Source organism: Medicago truncatula, chromosome 1, assembly GCF_003473485.1.
Source record: "Medicago truncatula cultivar Jemalong A17 chromosome 1, MtrunA17r5.0-ANR, whole genome shotgun sequence".
Lineage (NCBI taxonomy): Eukaryota > Viridiplantae > Streptophyta > Magnoliopsida > Fabales > Fabaceae > Medicago > Medicago truncatula.
The window spans coordinates 28,460,606-28,481,301 of NC_053042.1; the positions used below are offsets into that span (position 1 = coordinate 28,460,606).

The window sequence follows — 20,696 nt, forward strand, 5'->3', positions numbered from 1 at the left end:
ACCTTTTTGTTTTTATTTATAATTAAAAAACAAATAATGTTTTAAAAATATTCCAAAGACTTATTAATTTTGCATCCAAAATATTATAAAAAGATAGAAATTGCATCCAAAAACAAATATGCATGGAAATTAGTTATATTCGTGATAGTTCCTTAATATTTAAAAACAAATGAATTGATTCGATAGATATGAAAATTTGTTAGACTTGTAGTGACTATTATCCGTAATTTTTTTAACAAATTAATTAATTTCATAATTATCTGTGGTAATTTGTTACAGTTGTGACAATCATTATCCATATAATTAATTTTCAATTTTTTTAAAATTCAATTAAGTTAAATTTTTGCAAAATGATCATTATACACATAAAATTAAACAGATCATAAGGACGATTATAAAATTTTATTATACTTCAATTTTTATATACTGTTATTAGATAGATAATACTATTTTGTCCTCCTATTAGGCAGACCTTGCGCTTGATGTGGGTGTTTTAATCTATTTATTTTTTCATTTTTTCTAATAATTGGTAGAGAAGAAAGGGAAATTTCACCAAAAACAAAAAATAAAAATAGAGAAAAAAAAGGGAAATATAGTAGTGTTGGAAAGTTAAGAAGATTACGCACGCAATGCTAGTTTTAAGGAAAAGTTGTTGCTAATTCTACTTCATATTGTATTGTGTTGTCAAATACACTTATTATCATTATCTCAACACTCAACAGAACAAAACTTGGATCCTCCCTTGAGAAACTATGGAGAAGAAAATGATAACTTCCAAACTATTCTTCTTCTTTTCAACTCTCTTTCTTCTTCAAGCTTTCACCGACGCCACTGATGTTCACTATTGCGGTTTTTTCTCTTTCTTTCTCATAGATTAATAGTATAAGTTTACATAGAGAATATTTGAGATTTGCATTTGACCACTTTGATTTATAATGATCCTTGCTAAAATTAGGCCTAGTTTGACATAAGTTGTGTGACACTGTTTTGGAGAACTTAAAAAAGCAGCTTATGATAGTTTTCATAAACTTTTTTCAGCTATCCAATATAGTTTATGAAAACAGCTTATAGCATATTAAAAAAAATGAAAAATTGTTATTGAAATAGCTTATGTAAGCTTGTACATAAGCGCTTATCATGATAATCACTTGTGCTATAAGCTGCTGTTTTGTGTTGTATTAGTGTTGCTTTTATTGAATAAACTATATTACTTAATTATCTTCTATGTATGCCACAGATAAGAAAGCTAGCTATGATATTGAGGTTAAAGAAGTTCAAATATCTCCTGATCCCATTGCAAGAGGCCGCCCTGCTACATTCACCATTTCTGCAACTACAAGTACTGCTTATCTTCACGTGCTTTTCTTATGTTACCGTGTTTCTTTTCTTTTCTTGTTTAAATTTAGATTGTTATATCTATTCTCATGCATTTGGTGTCTCTTTATGCACATGTTTGCTTGTACAATATTTTACCTTTTAAGTGTTTATTCCGAACATGGTAAGTAATGTGGTTTGGAATTTTGGTGCGGTTATGTCGTAGTGGCAGCGTTGTCAGTCGCAGATCCTAGAAAATAATGGTTTGTTCGAATAGCACTACACGATAGTGTTAAAATGATACTATAGACGGAATTTGACAAAAAATTTGTGCTAAAAAGTGTATTGCAGAGTAATAGTAATATGTGCATTCCGGGTAGAAACAAACAAGATTTTGATGATAATGATTTGGTCTTCTTTTCACTAATCCAATCATTTCATGACTCAGATCAAACATTATCAGGAGGGAAAGTACTGATCGATGTGTCGTATTTTGGATGGCACGTATATAGTGAGACCAAAGACCTTTGTGGAGAATCATCTTGCCCTATTTCGGTTGGTGATTTTGTGCTTGCACATTCACAAGTTTTACCTGGATTCACCCCACCTGTAAGTCATTGTTGTTAGTTTTATTCCTTGAATAGACTGTGTTCGTGCGTGCATGTATCTTTGGGCTATAGGAAGTATATCTATTTATGTTAATACAGATTTGCATTATTGGCTTCTCCAATATTAGTTGGAACTTGAGAAAAAATTGTTATTCCTTATACTTTGTGTTATGACATTTAGATATTATAGGAAAGTAACTGACATCTGTGATAACGCAACTGTCGTCTGATGTGTCTTGGCATGTTATATATGTTCAAATTCTTGGATAGTATTAAAGTAATATCTGTTTTGAAATGTTTTTTCAATTTCTTTGGGAATTGGAGGGTAAAGTCAATATGGTTAAGGTGAAATTGCTAGCTGGTGTTCTCATAATCTTAAGAATGATAACCCACCTAGGTTGGCCTGGTGGTAATGGTTTGAGACCTGAGAGTGTGCTCATTCTCAAGGTCTTCGATTCTCACCCGGTGCCAATATTGGTAGGTTAATTTAGCTTCTTCAACGAAATAGCTCAGTATTGGCCCGTGAAGAAGCTAAATTAACCTACCAATATTGGCACGGGTGAATGATACTGTTAGCAACCTTTCTTACAGGTCTTGAATGACATTGTTACCAAAATAACAACTCTTAACAACCACCTAACAAACTCCCCTTTATTTACAGATACATAAATTGCTCCTTTGACCAATCTAGGAATGATAGGTCTAACATTTAAGATTCTGATAATTACCAATTAGAACACATTGTTTCTTCCATTTTTGGTACTGGAACATGCAACAACAGCGATTTCTTAGATAAAGAATTTCCTTTTTCTCTCAATGCTATATTGACAAGTTCCTAGTTCGTTGTCCTTTGTTCATTGCTAATGTTATGAGAATATTAACATGTGATTCATCTTTCCCTTTGAGAGGTTTAAAAGTTGAACGAGGCTGTGGATTTCATTTTTTGTTTCCTTCATGTTATCGACTCGCCTGTCTCATTATGTGTGTCCCTTTCAATTTTTTATGTAATATAATTACTTTTTTTTCCAATCCAACCGTCAAATGTATACCATGTGCATCCATCCCAACTAAATATCTTTCACTTTTTTACATTTGTAACAATTGTGATTGTGAACACACCAATACGGTTAATTTGGTAAAAGTTACTCCATTTTTAAATATATGTTAAATATGTGTGAACATGGCAAAACGACTTATAATAAAATACGGATGGAGTATGAAATAACCAAATGTGACACTCATAATGGAAAGGAGGAATTTATTCAATTATATTTGTTTGTTTGCTCTGGAGTATGTTTTTAAGTAAGACTTAAGAGTGTTTGATTATACAGTACTGTCCTGTTTTTTGTTTAATGCTAGACTGTTATGTTTTTTCAACGAAATAGCTCTTACCGTCTGTTGCAATTGCAGGGTTGGTACTCTCTGAAGATGAAGATGTATGATGAAAACAATAATGAGTTGACTTGCATTACATTTGATTTTTATATAGGGTTTGGTTCCTCAGTGGCTGATATGTAGTTGCAATTTGTCATTGATATCTACGTTCATCTGCATATAGATTAGTTTTACAAACTGAAAACTACCCTTATTATAGTACTAAGTTCCTTATATTATAATTCAACACGACAGGATTTGCTGAGATTACTAAATACAAACTTCATGCTTCTTTATTTATTTAGTTTTTATTTTCTTATTATGTTTGACAGACAATGTATATCTGTCTATTCTTACTATACTTTGAGAGTGTTAATGTGGTGGAATGATATATTCCTTCTATGTCCAATTACATTTAGGATAACAAAATGAGTCTACATCAATGTTTTAAAACCGAACTGGACATTGAACTGTGAGAAAACTGGGATCGAAATGCTAACAATAAGATAACCAAATCGTAGGGAAGACCTGTTTAAGGTTAAATGGTTGAACTATCCGGTTCGATTTTTAAAACATTGTTCCATGCAACCATCTGAGGATGGGAATGAAATGTCATTTTAGCCGATAAAAAAATATGACGTCAAATTCTTCGTCTGTATAAGTAGGAAGCACATAACATCAGTACGAATATCCCACCCGCATTGATATATAAGATTAATGTTTTGTGTAATTTATTTTGCCATTATATTTAAGTTGTATAAGTTTCTTTTTTCTCTTTTGATCGATCAAAAACAATAGAAATAGAGAGGGAATGAATAAATAGAATAAGAATACAATGATAAATATAAGAAATTGTCTCAAAATGGTTAGTTATACAAAGGACAAAACTTAGGAAGAGTAATGTTCATCATTCATCATGTTGGCCAACAATAACATACTCATAATATATTTGATATAGTGGGGGCATAGAACCAAACACTAACTCACATACACAACAATATTACGTGTTGCTCATTGAAGCAACTCTTGATTACCAACTAATAGCTGTACACAAAGAAAGAAGCGGTACAAATTAACGTAGGCGGTGCTGCCACTTTTCCTTTCGTCTATCACGAACATCCACAATGGAGACATCCGTTTTTGGATTCTTAAATGGATGTCAACTATCTTTCATTTATAATTTTTTAATAGTAGTATCTAATAAGCATTCAATCACTATCAATAATTTTATATCATTATATTTCAATTTTTTTAATATTAAAAGAGTGCGGGTCCCGCTTAAAAGTGGGGACCTTATAAGACCCTGAAAAAGATTCTCCCCATTAGGGGTACCTAATAGGTAACGGGTCTTAAATAGTTAAGACCCATCCAATGGAGATGGTCTAAAAAACCAATTATTTTTAAAGATTTTTATATTTATTTATTATTACTCTTTTATTAATGGACGAGATGATAAATAATCATTGAAGCTCACGCACACGAATGAATGGGTTGATGTTTGAACATCGGTTACGTCGTTCAACCTTACAATTGCAACATTTTTTTATCAGTTAAGCTATGATTTATTGACTTTATTGTTAACTTTTTGGTTGCTAAATGAAATTATTAAACCATTGAAAACTCACACACGCAAACGGATGAACTGATTTTAAACTCCAATCAAAATGTTTGACGTAACAGATTTTTCTTTTGAAAGATTCTATTATAAGTGACGTCTTAAAATTTTTACTATACAATGTTAATCTTAATGTACATCAATAATGTACTTCCTCTATCACTAATTATAAAACGATTTACAAAATACAATTTAGTAATAGTTACATGTTTTTTTAGACAAATTACTCGCAATATAAACTACTCTTATATTAAGTGACCGAAGGAGTGTAACTCTTATACTTCTCAACTCTTCTAGTGATAGGCTTTATTTAGTTTTCAATGACATAGCCATTGCATTTGGCCAGGACCGGATTTAAAGAGTGTAAGAAATGTTACCGAACCGAGCCTTAAAAATTATAAGCTTTAAAAAAAAATTATAATACGCACTCTCACTTAAATTAAAAAATTATATGTTACTTTTTTTCTTTGGTACACGTATGAGTTTTTTCTAGACTCTAATTCCACTTTCTCAACATAAATTTGGTGCTATTAAACCACCATCAATTTGAATAATCACTTAATAAGTCAATTTGAAAAACTATTTCATTTAAAGAATCACAACAATTATTTCTTTTTCGCATAAACCATTCGTTTTTCTTTTTCCTATCACGTAGGAGTGACATTCCAAACGACACCGTTAGGTAAATTTCACCTCTTTCACTTAATTTTATTTTGTTTTGTTGTGTTTAAAAGTTCTTCTGATTCTAATTTTTCAATGAAGCTTAGCTACACAAAAAGAATTGCGTTTTGATTTTACTAGGACCTATTTTAAAAATAGAATCGAGCATCATATTTCATATAAACGACCCTGCATTTGGCTACCAAGAATTTACCCAATAAAGTCCACAAAGTTTTAGCTTCATAAATTGTTAGTTGGATAACGTAACTGAGGTTTGAACCTTTACTCTTTCATTGGGGTGTGCTTACTTATTACTTCGTCTATATGAAGAAGAAAAAAAACAATAATAATAATTTTCTATACTATATATAAAGAAAACTACCCCCTTCAGCACTTTGGGTTGGATTTTTCCTTTCAAAACAACTCTCAATTTTCAATACAAATAACACATTTTTTTTTTATTTTTTTTCAAAAAAGTAGCTAGCAAAACACTAGACTACCGAAAATATAGATAGAGGAAGAGAAAAATACAAAGAAAGGGAGGGGGGCCAAACCAAACCTCCTTAATGGGTAACAAACCTAAAGTTAGGCATCCCTAACTTGTTTTGAGATACAAAAGCGCTAATGCTACCAGGGAGCTGCATCCATATGTAAGGAATATTACAAGTTAAACCCATGTTTGCCAGGTGATCAGCACATTGGTTACCCTCCCTAAAAATATGTGATACAATGAAGTTCATGTTGCTCACAATGTTCAAGCAGTTATCCCATCTATTCCTTAACCTCCAAGGGACTAAGGCTTTGTTCTTGAAAGCATTAACCACTAGTAGTGAATCAAGTTCTAGCCAAAGATTGAACCAATTGAATTGTTTTGCTAATTCAATCGCTCTCAAAGCACCTGATAATTCAGCATAATAAGCATCTTCTTGACCAGTATTCTCAGCAAAACAAAGAAGAAAATCTGAATTATGGTTTCTAAAGATACCACCACAGCCGGAGGAGATAGAGGTTGATGACCCATCAGAATTGCACTTTATCCAGTTTAGAATAGGAGGGTGCCATAAAACCTCTATGATTTGAGGGGCCCTAGGAGGATGCAAAGTGATGTTGAATTTTTTTATGATAGTAAAATCATACATGCTGGAAGAGGAAGTTGCAAGAGTATTATTACCAGAGAGGTTGGTGCTAGAAATAAGATTAGCTATAGAGGTTCTCCAATGAATGGTTTTGCTGTTGAATCTTTTTTGGTTCCTTGCAAACCAGATTACATTGAAGATATTGATCATTGCAGCAGTAATAACTAGCTTACCTTGGGGGCTAGAGCATTTGTTAATGGTGGACCACATTTCTTCTTTAGATTGAAACTGAAGAGGACAGTTTAAACAAGTAGCAAACCACCTCCAAATATTAACTGCATACTGACATAGAAAAAATAGATGAAAATTGGATTCTTCTTGAGCCAAGCATAAAGAGCACACTGAAGGAAGATGACATCCTCGGGAGGCTAAGACTTCATCAGTAGGTAATTTATCTAGCATCATTCGCCAAACAAGCAGAGATTTGGAAGGGGGAATATCCTTTGACCAAATGAGTTTTGCCCACTTAATCTTGGGAAAGTGATGTTTTTTAAAAGCATATGCATCTTTCTGAGTTAGGTCACCTTTAGAGGAATGATTCCAAACTAGCGTGTCTCTCTGATCACTAGAAGGAAGGGTAATCCGAGAGACCAACGATCTCAGATTAGGGAAGTTTTGATTCAATTCTTCTGAAATGTTCCAATTGTGATTGCTGATATAGTTCTCCAACTTCTTAGGTAACAGCTGAAGCGTATGATCATGCACGTTGTAAGTTTCAGCAAGAATCTGTCCACACCAAGAGTCTGACCAAAAATTTATTTGTTTCCCATTACCAACTATCCAAGAGCAGTTGTTCATGATAACTTGAAATTCACCTTTAACTCCACTCCAGATAGATGAGAAGATGTGGTGATTAATGCATTTATGGTCTCTTAAAACTCTGCTTCTAATTATGATTGCCCATTGCTCATCTGACTGGAGTAAGTTCCAACACATTTTCAGGTTAGTAGCTTCATTCAAACATATGAGAGATTTGAGCCCTAGTCCACCCTCTTCCAAGTCTGTGCATATTTTCCTCCAAGCTACCGTCACCATTTTCCTCTTTGTGATATCACCACTCCATATGAAGTTTTTTATCCATTTCTCCATATCTCTAAGAATTTTAATTGGCCAGGAATAAATAGACATTGTATGAACAACCATTCCTTGGACCACCGATTTTACAAGTTGAATTCTTCCAGCAATAGAGAGCAGTGAAGCTTTCCAATTTGCAAGTTTGGCCTTCACCTTGTCAGCTATAGGTTGGAAGTGTATGCATTTAGATTTACCCTTAAAGATGGGAGCCCCAAGATAAGTAAAAGGGAGTGAACCTACAGAAAAACCAAGCAAGTTGACAATATAATTAATTCTAGAATCAGTAATGCCACCAGCAAAAATAAAAGATTTCCTCAGATTCATGACTTGACCAGAACATGCAGCATATCTGGTGAATAGAGATTTTAATGCTTCCAAGCTTGAGACCTTCCCTTTGCAGAACACCATTAAATCATCCGCATAAAAGCAATGTGAGGGGATGTTGTTATTCCTTGAAGCAGCAATAAGTTCTATTTTCCCTTGATCTACCAATATGGAGATACTCCTGCTTAACACCTCTTCAGCAATACAAAAGAGAAGGGGAGATAGGGGATCGCCCTGTCTCACTCCTCTATTACAATTAAAGAAACCATGTTGAGCTCCATTCATAGAGATAGACATTTTGGAAGAATGAAGAATTGACCAAATCCAGTTGCAGAATAACTCATTAAAGCCAAAAGTTTTGAGAACAAGAATAAGAAACTCCCAATTTAAAGTATCAAAAGCTTTCGATACATCTACTTTGAGAGCAAGGTTCCCACCGAAGCACTTTTTATCCAGCACATTGATTGCTTCAGAGGTAAGGGCAATGCAATCTCTTATGTTCCTGCCTTGAACAAAACCTCTTTGTTCTTTTGAGATGATACTAGGAAGAATTTTTGCTAACCTATCAGCGAGAACTTTGCTGATGATTTTGAATTTGAAATTGGCTAGAGCAATAGGTCGAAATTGATCAATACTATCAGCATTGGGAGTTTTTGGAATAAGAATGATTGAGTTAGCATTGAAATTGGTGGGAAACAAACCAGTTCTGAAAAAATCAAGCACAGCTTCATAAACATCCTTCTGCACAATACTCCAATATGATTGAAAAAAACAAGCACCAAACCCATCAGGTCCAGGTGCACCATCTGAGTTTAAATCAAAGACTGCATTTTTTACTTCTTCTTTTGATGGTAACATTGTGAGAATCCTGTTTGAAGTTTCATCAACAAGCTTTGGGATTGCCTCTTCGACAAGTGACTGATCCTGCAAAAAATAGTTAGTAGAAAAAAACAAATTTTTATAATAAGAAACAACATGCTCAGAAATTCTTTCTTGATCAGTGATGATGTCTTCACCATTTCTCAGTGATGAAATAATTTTAGTTTTATTTTTAATTTTTGTAAGCCTATGAAAATACTTGGTATTTCTATCACCATCCACATGCCACTTAAGATTAGCTTTCTCCAACCAGAAGGTCTCTTGTTTGTGTAAGGCTAGGTCAAGGTTTGTTTGAGAAATTTTTTCTTCATTCATAAGAGTATCATTGTGCCCTGAGATGTTGATCTGGTCTTGAATATTATTCAGATTTTTTTCAGCTTCTGTTACTTGCAAATGAATGTTACCAAAGACTTCTTTGTTCCAGACTTTGAGTTTCTCTTTGACCATCTTTAATTTAGAACTGAGAATATACATAGGGCTGCCAAGAATTCTAACATTCCAGCTCTCTTCAATCACCTTATGGCATGTGTCATGCAATGTCCACATTTTAAGAAATTTAAAGCTTGAGGCTATTTGTAGGTTTAGGGTTCGAAAATCAAGAAGTAAAGGGTAATGATCTGATCTAAGTTTGATCAAAGATGAACAAGATATAACAGCACAAGAATCTAACCATTGTTGGTTGCATATAGTTCGATCTAACCTTTTCTTTGTATGCCTCCTACCAATACAAATAACACATGTAACAAATAAATTAGAATATATTTAAATATTAAAATAAAAATGTAACAAACACAAATGTTCAGTTTTTTCTTTTATTATTTAAAAATTATAGCAAACTAGATGAATGTATTATGTATATATATACTTATTTTTTCAATATCCCAATTATACCTTAAACAACAGTTTTTTCTATAATAAAGATTGTTGTTGGTGTCATTAAAAAAATAAGAATTTAAATTATATATTTTTGTTATATTGTTGGTTTCATTGAAATAGATAATCACAATTAGTTTGATTTGTTATAATTTGAAAGTAAAAAACAATTATATTTTAACTTTTAATCAAAATTAAGATTTCATAAAAAACATTGTTCATAATTTTCAAACGTTATTACAATAAAAAAGCGGAAAGACGGACACGTGTCGTATTTGCAGACAAAGCTAACACGATGGTGCAGCTTTTAGAAAAGGTTAAGTTGTATTCTCTTCGTTGGTTGAAAGCTAAAAATGTGTGCTTTCCTTTTGGTTATCATTTATGGTGGTAAAATCCCCTTGCTTGTTTAGGGATAGACTGAGGTTTTTTTCTCGCTTCTCTTTTTTAGTTACAAACAGGTTGTAATTTTGTTGTGACTTGGTTTTGCTTCTTATTGCACGTCTTATGCTTGAGAGCAAGACTTTTTGTTTTTAATATATATCTCATTTTGGTTTGTTAAAAAAAATAATAATCTTTTAATAAAATTCATTATAATCATCAAAATTTATTTTTTAAGGAGATTATAATCATTAATTAATAAAAAGAAGAAAAAAAAACAAAACTAATGTTGAAATTGGGAAGTTAACTAGAGTAAGCAATGCTAGATATAAGGAAAAGGTTGTTGCTGGTTGTTCATATATATTTGATTGCATCGTGTTTTCAATTTTCATCATTATCATTATTTCTATAAAACAAAACTTGGATCCTTCCTTGAGAAACCATGGAGAAAATAATAACTTCCAAACTCTTCTTCTTCTTCTTCTTTTCAACTCTCTTTCTTCTTCAAGCTTTCACCGACGCCACCGATGTTCACTACTGCGGTTTTTTCCTTTTCTTTCTCTTCTCATCAATTTTTTTTTTTTTAATTATTGTTTAGTTTTCAACTTCTGTTCAATATTCCATGTGCAGTTTCATGTTTTCAAATGTCGTACATAAACGTTTCGTTTAACAATTCGGTTTCTTTGCTGTCGATTTTTTTATATTAATTTTTTTGGTTTCGTCAGCTAAATTATCGTTGCTTGTTGTCCGAGTTGAATTAATTAATAATTTACCGTTACTTGCTATAATATTAGGCCTACATAAGTTTTGTGAGACCGTTTTCGAGAACTTAATAAAACAGCTTATAGCATATACAAAAAATTTCATGATAAGCACATGTGCTATAAGCTGCAAATAAGCTGTTTATCCAAACAGATATAATTTAATTTAATTTAATTTAAACTGTTTTGTTGTATTAGTGTTACTTACTTTAATTAAGTAAACCATTACCTAATTATCTTTTATGTATGTCATGTCACAGGTAAGAAAGATAGCTATGATGTTCAAGTTAAAGGAGTTCAAATATCTCCTGACCCCGTTGCAAGAGGCCAACCTGCTACATTCACCATTTCTGCAAATACAAGTAATGCTTATCTTCACGTGCTTTTCTTATGTTACTGTGTTTCTTTTCATTTGTTTTTTAAATTTAGACTGTTCTATATTTTCATGCATTTGGTGTCTCTTTATGCACATGTGTAGCTGTACTATATTTTATCTTTTAAGTGTTTATTCCGAGCATGGTAAGTAATGTTTGGAATTTTAGTGCGATTATGTCATAGTTGCAGTGTTATCAATGGTAGCTTGTGAAAAATAGTTGTTTACTCAAATTCTGCTACATAATATTTGATATAATACCACTGTAGTCGCAATTTGACCACAGTCTACTAAACAGCTTATCAGAAAATAATAGCTATTTGTTCAAATTCTGCTACGCTATTGCGTTATAGTGCTGCTATGGCCGCTATTTGGTGGTGCATTCCGTGTAGAAATAGATGAGGTTTTGATGTATAATGAGTTTGTCTTCTTTTCTCTAATCCAATCATTTCATGACTCAGGTCAAGCATTATCAGAAGGGAAACTAGTGGTCGATGTGTCGTATTTTGGATGGCATGTATATAGTGAGACCCATGACCTTTGTGGAGAATCATCTTGCCCTATTTCGGTTGGTGATTTTGTGATTGCTCATTCACAAGTTTTACCTGCATACACCCCACCTGTAAGTCATTGCTGTTAATTTTATTCCTTGAATAGAACGTGTTTGTGTTTGCTTGTATTTTTGGGCAATAGGAAGTATATCTATATATGCTAGTACAAATTTGCATTATTGGCTTCTCCAATATTAGTTGGAACTTGAGAAGAAATCCTTATTACTTATACTTTGTGTTATGACATTTAGATATCCTACGAAAGGGACTGACATCTGTGATAACACAGCTATCGTCTGATGTGTCTTGACATGTTATATATGTTCAAATGTTCAAATTCTTGGATAGTATAAACATAATATCTGTTTTGAAATGTTTATCCAATGATTTGGGCATTGGAGGGTTAGGTCAATATGGTTAAGGTGAAATTTCTAGTTGGTGTTCTCATAATCTCATGATGATACTGTTATGTTTTGACAAATCATGAATGATACTGTTAGTAACCTTTCTTTTGGTATACAGAAAGAATTCCCAAAACTGGGCTGAATTAATAAACACAAGAGAATGAATCTAATTAGATTAAAACAAATGAAGGATTTCTTATTGTTGTGAAGTGATTGAAAGAGAAGATACAAAAACGTATCAATGAAAATGACAACCTTCCAGACAAGGCTATCACAAAGAAGCCCTATCCTTTCACACTATAGCATTCTCTAATCACTAAACTTAATTATTCAAAAACTATCTTTCCCCTCTACCCATGAGGGCTATTTAAAGACATTATAAGAATAACCAAAATAACAACTTTTAAAAACCACCTTATCAACCACTAACTAACTTAACTTCAATCATAGCAAACTCCCCTTTATTCGAAGTCCTAACAGATACATAAGTTGCTCCTTTGACGAATGAAGAAATGATAGTTCCAGCGTTGAAGATTTTGCTTATTGCCAATTAGAGAGCATTGTTTCTACCGTTTGGTACTGTGACATGCAACAACTACTATTGTTTAAATAAATATTTTATATTTTCCCTTATGTCATAAAAAAGGGGTAACCTTGGCGCAACCAGTAAAGTTGATGTCTTGTGATTGAAAGGTCGCAGATTCAAGTCTTGGAAACAACCTCTTGTGTAAAAAACAGGGTAAGGGTGCGTACAATTCACCAAATGGTCTTGGACCCTGCCTATGCAGGAGCGTTAGTGCACCGGGTTGCCCTTTTTATCTTTTTCTTTTCTATTATGTCATCTATGCTATATTGACAAAGTCCTAGTTCTTTTTCCGGTGATTTAAACCACCCCCCTCCCCGATCATAAATAGGGTTTTTCTTTGCTGCTAATACTATGAGATTGTGAACTTGGGATTTATCTTTCCCTTCGAGAGGTTTAAAAGTTGAATGACTCATTTTTTGTTTCCTTTATGTCATCGATTCCTTTGTCCCATTATTAATGTCTCATTTGCAACAAATATTTTTGCAAAGTGAGGGTCACTTTCAATTTTGAATGTAATATAATTACTTTTTTTTCTTCAATTGTACCCTCTAATTTATACGATGTGCATCACTCCCAACTCCATCTTCCACTTTACATTTATGGTAATGGTGAATACATCAATACTTGATAAGGTTGATTTGGTAAAAGTTATTATTTTTTATTTCATTTATAGTTTCTCCTTAATTTATGTAAAATAACCAAATGCAACACTCATAATGGAACAGGGGAGTCTTTAAGTGTTTGTTTGCCCTGGAATATGTTGTTAAGAGTGTTTAATTACGCAGTACTGTCTCCATTTTTGTTTAATGCTAGTCTGTTATATTTATTTTCAACGTCATAGTTCTTACCATCAATTGTAATTGCAGGGTTCGTACTCTTTGAAGATGAAGTTGTATGATGGAAACAATAATGAGTTGACTTGCATTAAATTTGGTTTTGATGTTGGGTTTTTTTCCTCTGTGGCTGATATCTAATTGCAATTGGTCATTGATGTTCATTTGCATATAAATTAGTTTTACAAACTACCCTTATAATACCCGAGTATCATCATAATCCAGCACGACTGGTATGTTGATTAAGAACTATAAAGTATGTTTTCTACCTGCTGAGATTACAAAATACAAACTATGCTTCTAGATTTATTGTTATTTTCTGATTATGCTTGAGAGCCAGTCTATATCTGTCTATTATCTTACTAGGTACTACGAGGGTGTTGATATCGTGGAATGATACATTCGTTCCATGTCAATGTTTTAAAAACCAAACCGGTCATCGAATCGGCGAGAGAAAACATTAATTGAATTGCTAAAAATAAGAAAACCAAATAAATCATAGTGAAAACCGGTTTAAGGTTAAACGGTTGAACTGTCTGATCCAATTTTTAAAATACTGGTCCACATTACTATCTGAGGATAGGAATGAACAAGAACATGCCATTTTATCATCATAAGATAAAAAAGTTGATGTCAAATTCGCCTTGGTCTGTATAGTAAGCATAGAAACATTAGTACGTCCCACCCGCCCGCATTGATATATGAGATTAGTGTTGTATATGCTTTATTTGAAGTTATTGAAAAGGATTCCTACAACACTAATCTCATATATCAATGCGGGCGGGTGATGCAGGATATAGACTGTTCTTATCATCATAAGGATTCCCCCCAGAATCCTGTTCTGTTTGGGGGTGATGCACGAAGTATTGAAAAGTTTATACGAAAGTTTATACAAACATTTACTGCCATGTCATTTGTTCTTGAGTTTGATGAGTATCAGGGTTAATTTGTGGTTTGATACATCAAGTTGCCTTATTTGGTGAATATCAGTGTAGTTTCTATATCTAAAGATCGTACATAACATTAGGCAAATATTGTATATTCTAAATGAACACACAATTGGATGCAATTTTCAGCAGTGTTTGTTTGCAGCAGTTTGTTAGTCTTTGCCACTTTATTAATGTGATAGGGAAGTTCAGTTGTTTTTGAAGTGGTAAAATGTCGGGGTTGAAAGTCAAGTTTCTTTGGGAAAATGTTAAGAAAATTAAAAAATTAATTGAGTCATATACGCTGTTAGTGTATAGATTGTTGACGGGTTGCATTTGGGTTTGGGTGACATTTTGTCTATCTCTCATAACTAATCATTTTCTCTCATCAAAATACACTAATGTAATCAAAACTCAATGTCATCCAAGTATTTTCCGATTGTTGACACTGTCAACGAATCATAACATCATAAAAATAGTTTGACTTTTATGATAACTACTTTTAAAGTCTCCCATATGAATGATTGAAAGTGTAACTTTTTTTATTACAGTAACATTGTGTTAAAATCAAACTCATGAAAATGGGAAATTTTGGAAGTTGAAACTAAAGGAGGCCTACTTTGTTTCCCTACCGATTTTGTTCTCTACAGAGACCTAGCATGTACTGTGTATCAATAATGCCGTGGGCACAGTTTGTCTTGTTCATATTAGTTGTCATATTTGGTCCTAGAGCTAGAGGAACTTAAATAGTAGTGGTACCAGATCAACCGAACCATTGGGACTTAGGTTTGTAATCTGGAATGGAATTTTTTTTTCCACCTCCAACATGGGTTCAGACAAATTATTAATTTTATCTGAAGTACAGATAATTTATGTTGTGTGAAAGCGAAGGAGGGTAAAAAGTAGTGTCCTTTGTCATAGTTCCCTAGCAGTGGGTAAATGCTGGGAGGTTTAAGTCTAATTCATCATTTCAACTACACAAATATTCACCATAGTTTGTAGTTCAGTCTATGAATTGAGGTACTATATGGTAGGTAATGACTCAGTGTACTCTAATAAGATAAGAGGGTAAGAGTTTAATAAAGCATTCCTACATTGCAAGCTTTCAGTATTCACTTTGTAGCCTTTAAGCCATCATTTTCTGCTTTTCTTTTCATCTGTCCATAAGTTGGTAGCTTATATGACATGCCATCCAATTTTCAAAAGTTAAAAGCATGAAAATCAAAAGCAGGATTACTAGAAAATGGAAACTCATCCCAACCTTAAGCAATTACAAACAAGGCCTAGATCTTGTGCCCCCAGAGAAGTTCAAATCCACTACTCCGGCTTAGAAATAAGAGAGAATCCACCCTCTAACTCAAATTAGAAACTCACATTTTTATATATATTAATGATGATGATACATGAAGAGAATGACCCTATCTATACTGATCTTATAGGTTAGATTGTAGTTGAAATAGTAATAGTAATTAATACATAATTGGAAACACAATCTAGTAAAAATAGATATTGTCAAACATGGTGGCTTGTTTGGCTTAAAGTCAATAGTAGGGTGGTGGAATGGAAAAACTAGCATGGTAAGATGGTGGCCATGCAAACTAACTGGTCGTCTTCAACCTCTTGACTTCCGGTGGTGGTGTGTGTTGGTGGGTGGTGGTCTGACGAGAACTCTGGAGAGGCGTTTGCATGGCCAGCAACCTACCATGTTAGTTTTCTCATTCCACCACCTTATTACTAACTTTAAGCCAAACAAGCCGCCATGTTTGACAATATCTATTTTTACAAGATTGTGTTCCCATTGATGTATTAATTACTATTACTATTTCAATTACAATCTGACCTATAAGATTAGTATAAATAGAGTCATTCTCTTCATGTATCATCATCATTCAAATATATAAAATTGTGAATTTTTCATTTGAGAATGGAATATCTCTTGGTTTCTGAGACACAATCTATGATGACCAAGATCAAATGAACAACAACTTTGCTGCATTAAAGGTTGACCACAATAGAATTGAGGATGTAAACATTCTGATAAGGTAAAATTAAAGGTCAAATCTATTATCATCTAAAAAACCAAGTGTAGGTTGTAACAGCCCGATTTTTAGCTAGATTTATTTTAATTACTTTTATTATGTGTTTGTGTGATTATTTGTGCTTGTGTGTATTTAATTGTCATCGGGTGCATTTACGTGGATTACCGTATTAGAAAGGTATTTTAGTCATTTGGCGGGTAAGGGTAAAATGGTAATTTTGGTGAGAATTATTTTAATAATTAGTGAGAACTCTTATTTTACTAAGTTACTAGTGTAGTGATTAGTTTTTACCGTTAGTGACCGTTGGTTACATTTTACCGTTATTAATTAAAATATCGTTTGGAGTGTAGTAATATTTTTGGTTTGAATAGAAATGGATTAAGCCCACTAGAAACTAAGTTAAGCCCATTAGTGGAGATAACACTAGGGTTGTGTTAGAAGAATCAATTCATTCATTTCACAAAAATATTTCTAGAGAGAGGTAGAGAGAGAAAGAGGTGAAGAGAAGAGCAAAAGGGTTTTGCAGAGAAGAGCTTTAGGAATCAAGTGGGTGACTTAGGAGCTGAATTAAAGTAAGAGTTTGGGTTAATCTTCTTCTAAGGTAAGGGGGTTAATTATTATCATAATCAATTTCAAATTTTACATCTTCTCATGTTGTATGAAAATGGGTTGATGAACAATTCATGTCAAATTCGTGCTCTTGTTATGTTGCTGTTTCTTATACATGAATTGATGATTATGGTATGTTTGTGGATGAAATTACATGGTTCAATGTATGTATAAATGTCAAGTTGTGAAATTTTGCCTAATTAATGATTTGTGATAAGTTGTGTTGAATTGAGGTGAGAAACAAGTTTCAATGGATGTTGTTGTTGACAAAACATGTTGTTGTGAGTGAATTATAACTTGGGTATACTTAATTATGGATTGATGATGAGAAATGAGATGTTGTTGTTGTTTTGTGAAAATGGGTCAAATGGTGATTTTGTTTAAAATAATGTTTGATTCAAGTTTGTATATGGATTTGAGTATCTTTTCATGTCTAACAACATTTTTATAAACCTTTGGGATCAATTTGGGTATTGGGAAGTCAAAAATTGGGATTTTGGGGTGAAAATGGATTTTTCACGAAAACAGAATTTTCTGAAACCTGTCATGACTCGCGAGGCGAGTGGGAGGCGAGCCGGTGGCGAGTAGCTACTGGAATTGCTCGCCACGGCGAGTAACCCTTACTCGCGAGGCGAGCAGCCCAGTGTTAGCTTCCCCTGTGCACTCTTGCTCCCTTCTCGCATATTTCTGTTTTGAATTGAACTCTGGTGTAAACATGAAAGTTTTAGATAAATATGTTATTGTTCTAATGGTTTTGGTTTGGTATTCAAATGATTTTTAGAACTTGAGTTATGATCAAATTAATACACATGAGTCATGTGGATTTTTGTGAAAACTTATCATAAATATTTTCTTTATAAACCGTGAAACTTTTCCAAACTTAGTAATGGGTTAATGAGGTACTTAGAGTGAATAATTGAATATGCATGTATATGTTTGAAGTATGATGACTATCGTGAGAAACGTATACTAATTGCTTGGAATATGAGAATTCTTGAGTTGGTAAAATCATACGTGATAAGTGATGTTTGTTGATTAATGAAAATCAGGTAATTGATGTTGGATGACATTGTTGATTATTGATAAATATGTTGATGAGTGATGATGAATACTATGATTTATTTGTGTGGGCATGTTTTCTTGATAATACAATGTTGTGGAGATAATCAATATAATTGTGGTGTTGTCCTATATATTGAGTTGAGATTGTGAATTGTTGTCGCATTATCGAGTCCTTATACATGTCCATGCATCATAGTCGTTGTTGCTGTAAAAGGGATGACTCTTTTACTTCGAGATTATTGTAAGGCAGGTGTGAGCCCTTACATTCGATGTGCAAGTGGCATCGAAAGGTGACGACCTTGTTGAGATTTGGTATCACATACATTTATGGGTCAATAAGTGCATATCATATCATGAGTCCTGTGTGAAATACGTGATCGGTGATGAATTGAGATGAATGAATGTTGATAATGATTGTTCAATGATTGGTGTTGTGAATGAATATTTATGATTGGGTAATTATTCATGTGATTGATGTATGTTGATATGAACTATCAAGTTGTGATATAAGTATTTATGCATGACTATTATTATTCAAGTACATGATATTATTTGTTTTGATTATTATCCAGATTATGATAATGTAATGCTTACCCCCAGTGGTTTTAACCGCCTACTTGCCTGTATGGGTGAGTAGACGTTGTGCAGGAGTAGTGCTCGGTGAGTCTTTCCGTGGGATATCGGGAGCTTTCTCCGATATCGGGTTGTGTCGGCTCTGATCTAGGCTTGTCGTGTCGGTCTAGATTAGGTTGTTTGTATCTTCCGTTGGATTATGATTTTGTTGATGACTACCCGTATGTTTGGGTTTTGAGATTTATCTTTGAGACATGATTTATTTGTTCATGGCATGTATATATTTGATCACTCTGATTTGTATTCCGTTGTAACTGTTGAGGTTTACATACATGTCTATCGGTTTTTGAATTTTGAATAAGACGTAATCTCTATTTCTTGAATAAATGTATTATTCGCATGTTTAATTGCTTTAATAGAAATAGGAGCGTTACATAGGTCACCGTTTTGGTAACGAACATAGCTTCTAAACGTCGATGCCAAAAGGCGGAGGCGCTTTGGTATGACTGGGCGGCCAAACAATTTGGTACCCAACAAATTCATCCATAGGGTCCAAAGAGAAAGAGCTTATTGAGGAAAATGTAATAGCCTCTAGTCCTAAAACCAAGATGGAGGTTAAAAGCTCGCAACAAGATAAAAGCATCAAAGAGTATCCATGTCTAACCTATTTTGAAAATATATGTCCACCAAAGGGAAGCCAAGGGGTAATTCTCTTCAAATCCTGCTTGAGAGGTATAAGAAAAACATTTCATGATTGCAACAGAATAAAAGGTGTTTCTCTACATTTGGAATATAGAGAGGAATTGTAGAAGAATTTTGGTGGAAAAGTGATTCCTCTAAAGCTTTTCATAATAGAAAGGTACATTGGAGGAGTTGATGAAGTTATAAGATTGCATGAGATGGATTGTCTTGGATAGCTTTTGGATGGAATACCAGTTGAAGTTGTCGATAATCCTTGCAAAGGGTGCACTTGCATGCTTTATGCAATCTGCACCAATTGTGTGATATAATTTCAAATTCTATATCCATGAGTCATCTAACTAGTGTCTTTGGAAATAATATATTGAATCATGGCCAAAGAAATACCCATATTTAATGTCTATATACCTCAAATATGATTATCAAGAGAAGAGAGTTTATAAAACTAAACTTTGAGTTTTACAAATGTATATTATTTTATATAACAAAACATTACTCTTGTTAAATTTAGTTAAGTTTTACGAAAGAAAAAATTATTTTTGTAAAACTCAACTTAAAATTTTACAATAATAAATTACGGAATTAAAAAATTACTTATGATATTTGGTGTATTTTTTCCCCGTAAAAACCGATATTTTTTTGGGTGGTGGTCGGAGTTTGAACCCCAGACCTTGCATATATTATGTATTGTTCCAATCAACTGAGCTTTTTCATAATTATTTTTAAAAATTCTTTCCATTAAATTTTAAAAGTATGCTTATTTTTTTCTTTAAAAAAGAAATCTTTGTTTATTTTTTAGGTGAGTTAATTCAGCTTCTTAAAAAAAAAATAGTATGCAGGTGAGATGACTAAATGGTTAACTATAAAAAATATCATTGAAGGTGCGTTGGCATATGAAATTTGGGCCTTATAGAATTTTGGCTCGGTAAAAGTCAAATTATTTTCAACAAAGTTGACTTTATATTTATTCCATCGTATATGATTGTTCATGTTCATTTAGCCAAAGGTAAATCATAGTATGATCGAGAGGTAAGTAAATTATGGT

The 20,696-nt window shown here is 33.0% G+C and overlaps 1 protein-coding gene across 5 annotated transcripts; it reads left to right on the forward strand.

The window, feature by feature from the left end:
- Positions 1-647: 647 nt before the first annotated feature.
- LOC25483672 (putative phosphatidylglycerol/phosphatidylinositol transfer protein DDB_G0282179) lies at positions 648-19,075 on the forward strand. 5 transcript variants are annotated; one of them, XM_039827028.1, is made up of 5 exons: positions 677-782; positions 10,711-10,777; positions 11,257-11,358; positions 11,831-11,991; positions 13,777-14,069. In XM_039827028.1, exons 1-5 carry the CDS (start codon positions 753-755, stop codon positions 13,882-13,884), a joined length of 468 nt encoding a protein of 155 aa, XP_039682962.1. In that variant the 5' UTR covers positions 677-752; the 3' UTR covers positions 13,885-14,069. The 5 variants fall into 5 exon arrangements, with proteins under 5 accessions (XP_013467827.1, XP_039682963.1, XP_039682962.1 ...); XM_013612373.3 differs by lacking the exons at positions 10,711-10,777; positions 11,257-11,358; positions 11,831-11,991; positions 13,777-14,069 and adding exons at positions 1,238-1,339; positions 1,763-1,923; positions 3,333-3,600 and having other exon boundaries at positions 648-849; XM_039827029.1 differs by lacking the exon at positions 10,711-10,777 and having other exon boundaries at positions 659-849.
- Positions 19,076-20,696: the final 1,621 nt, after the last annotated feature.

Bases quoted from the DNA above. Each gene is read 5' to 3' on its own strand.
- LOC25483672 (XM_013612374.3), top strand. From the start codon at position 10,678: ATGGAGAAAATAATAACTTCCAAACTCTTCTTCTTCTTCTTCTTTTCA. The intron at 11,359-11,830 runs GTAATGCTTATC...TTCATGACTCAG, and splicing joins CACCATTTCTGCAAATACAA to GTCAAGCATTATCAGAAGGG. The intron at 11,992-13,776 runs GTAAGTCATTGC...TTGTAATTGCAG, and splicing joins TACCTGCATACACCCCACCT to GGTTCGTACTCTTTGAAGAT.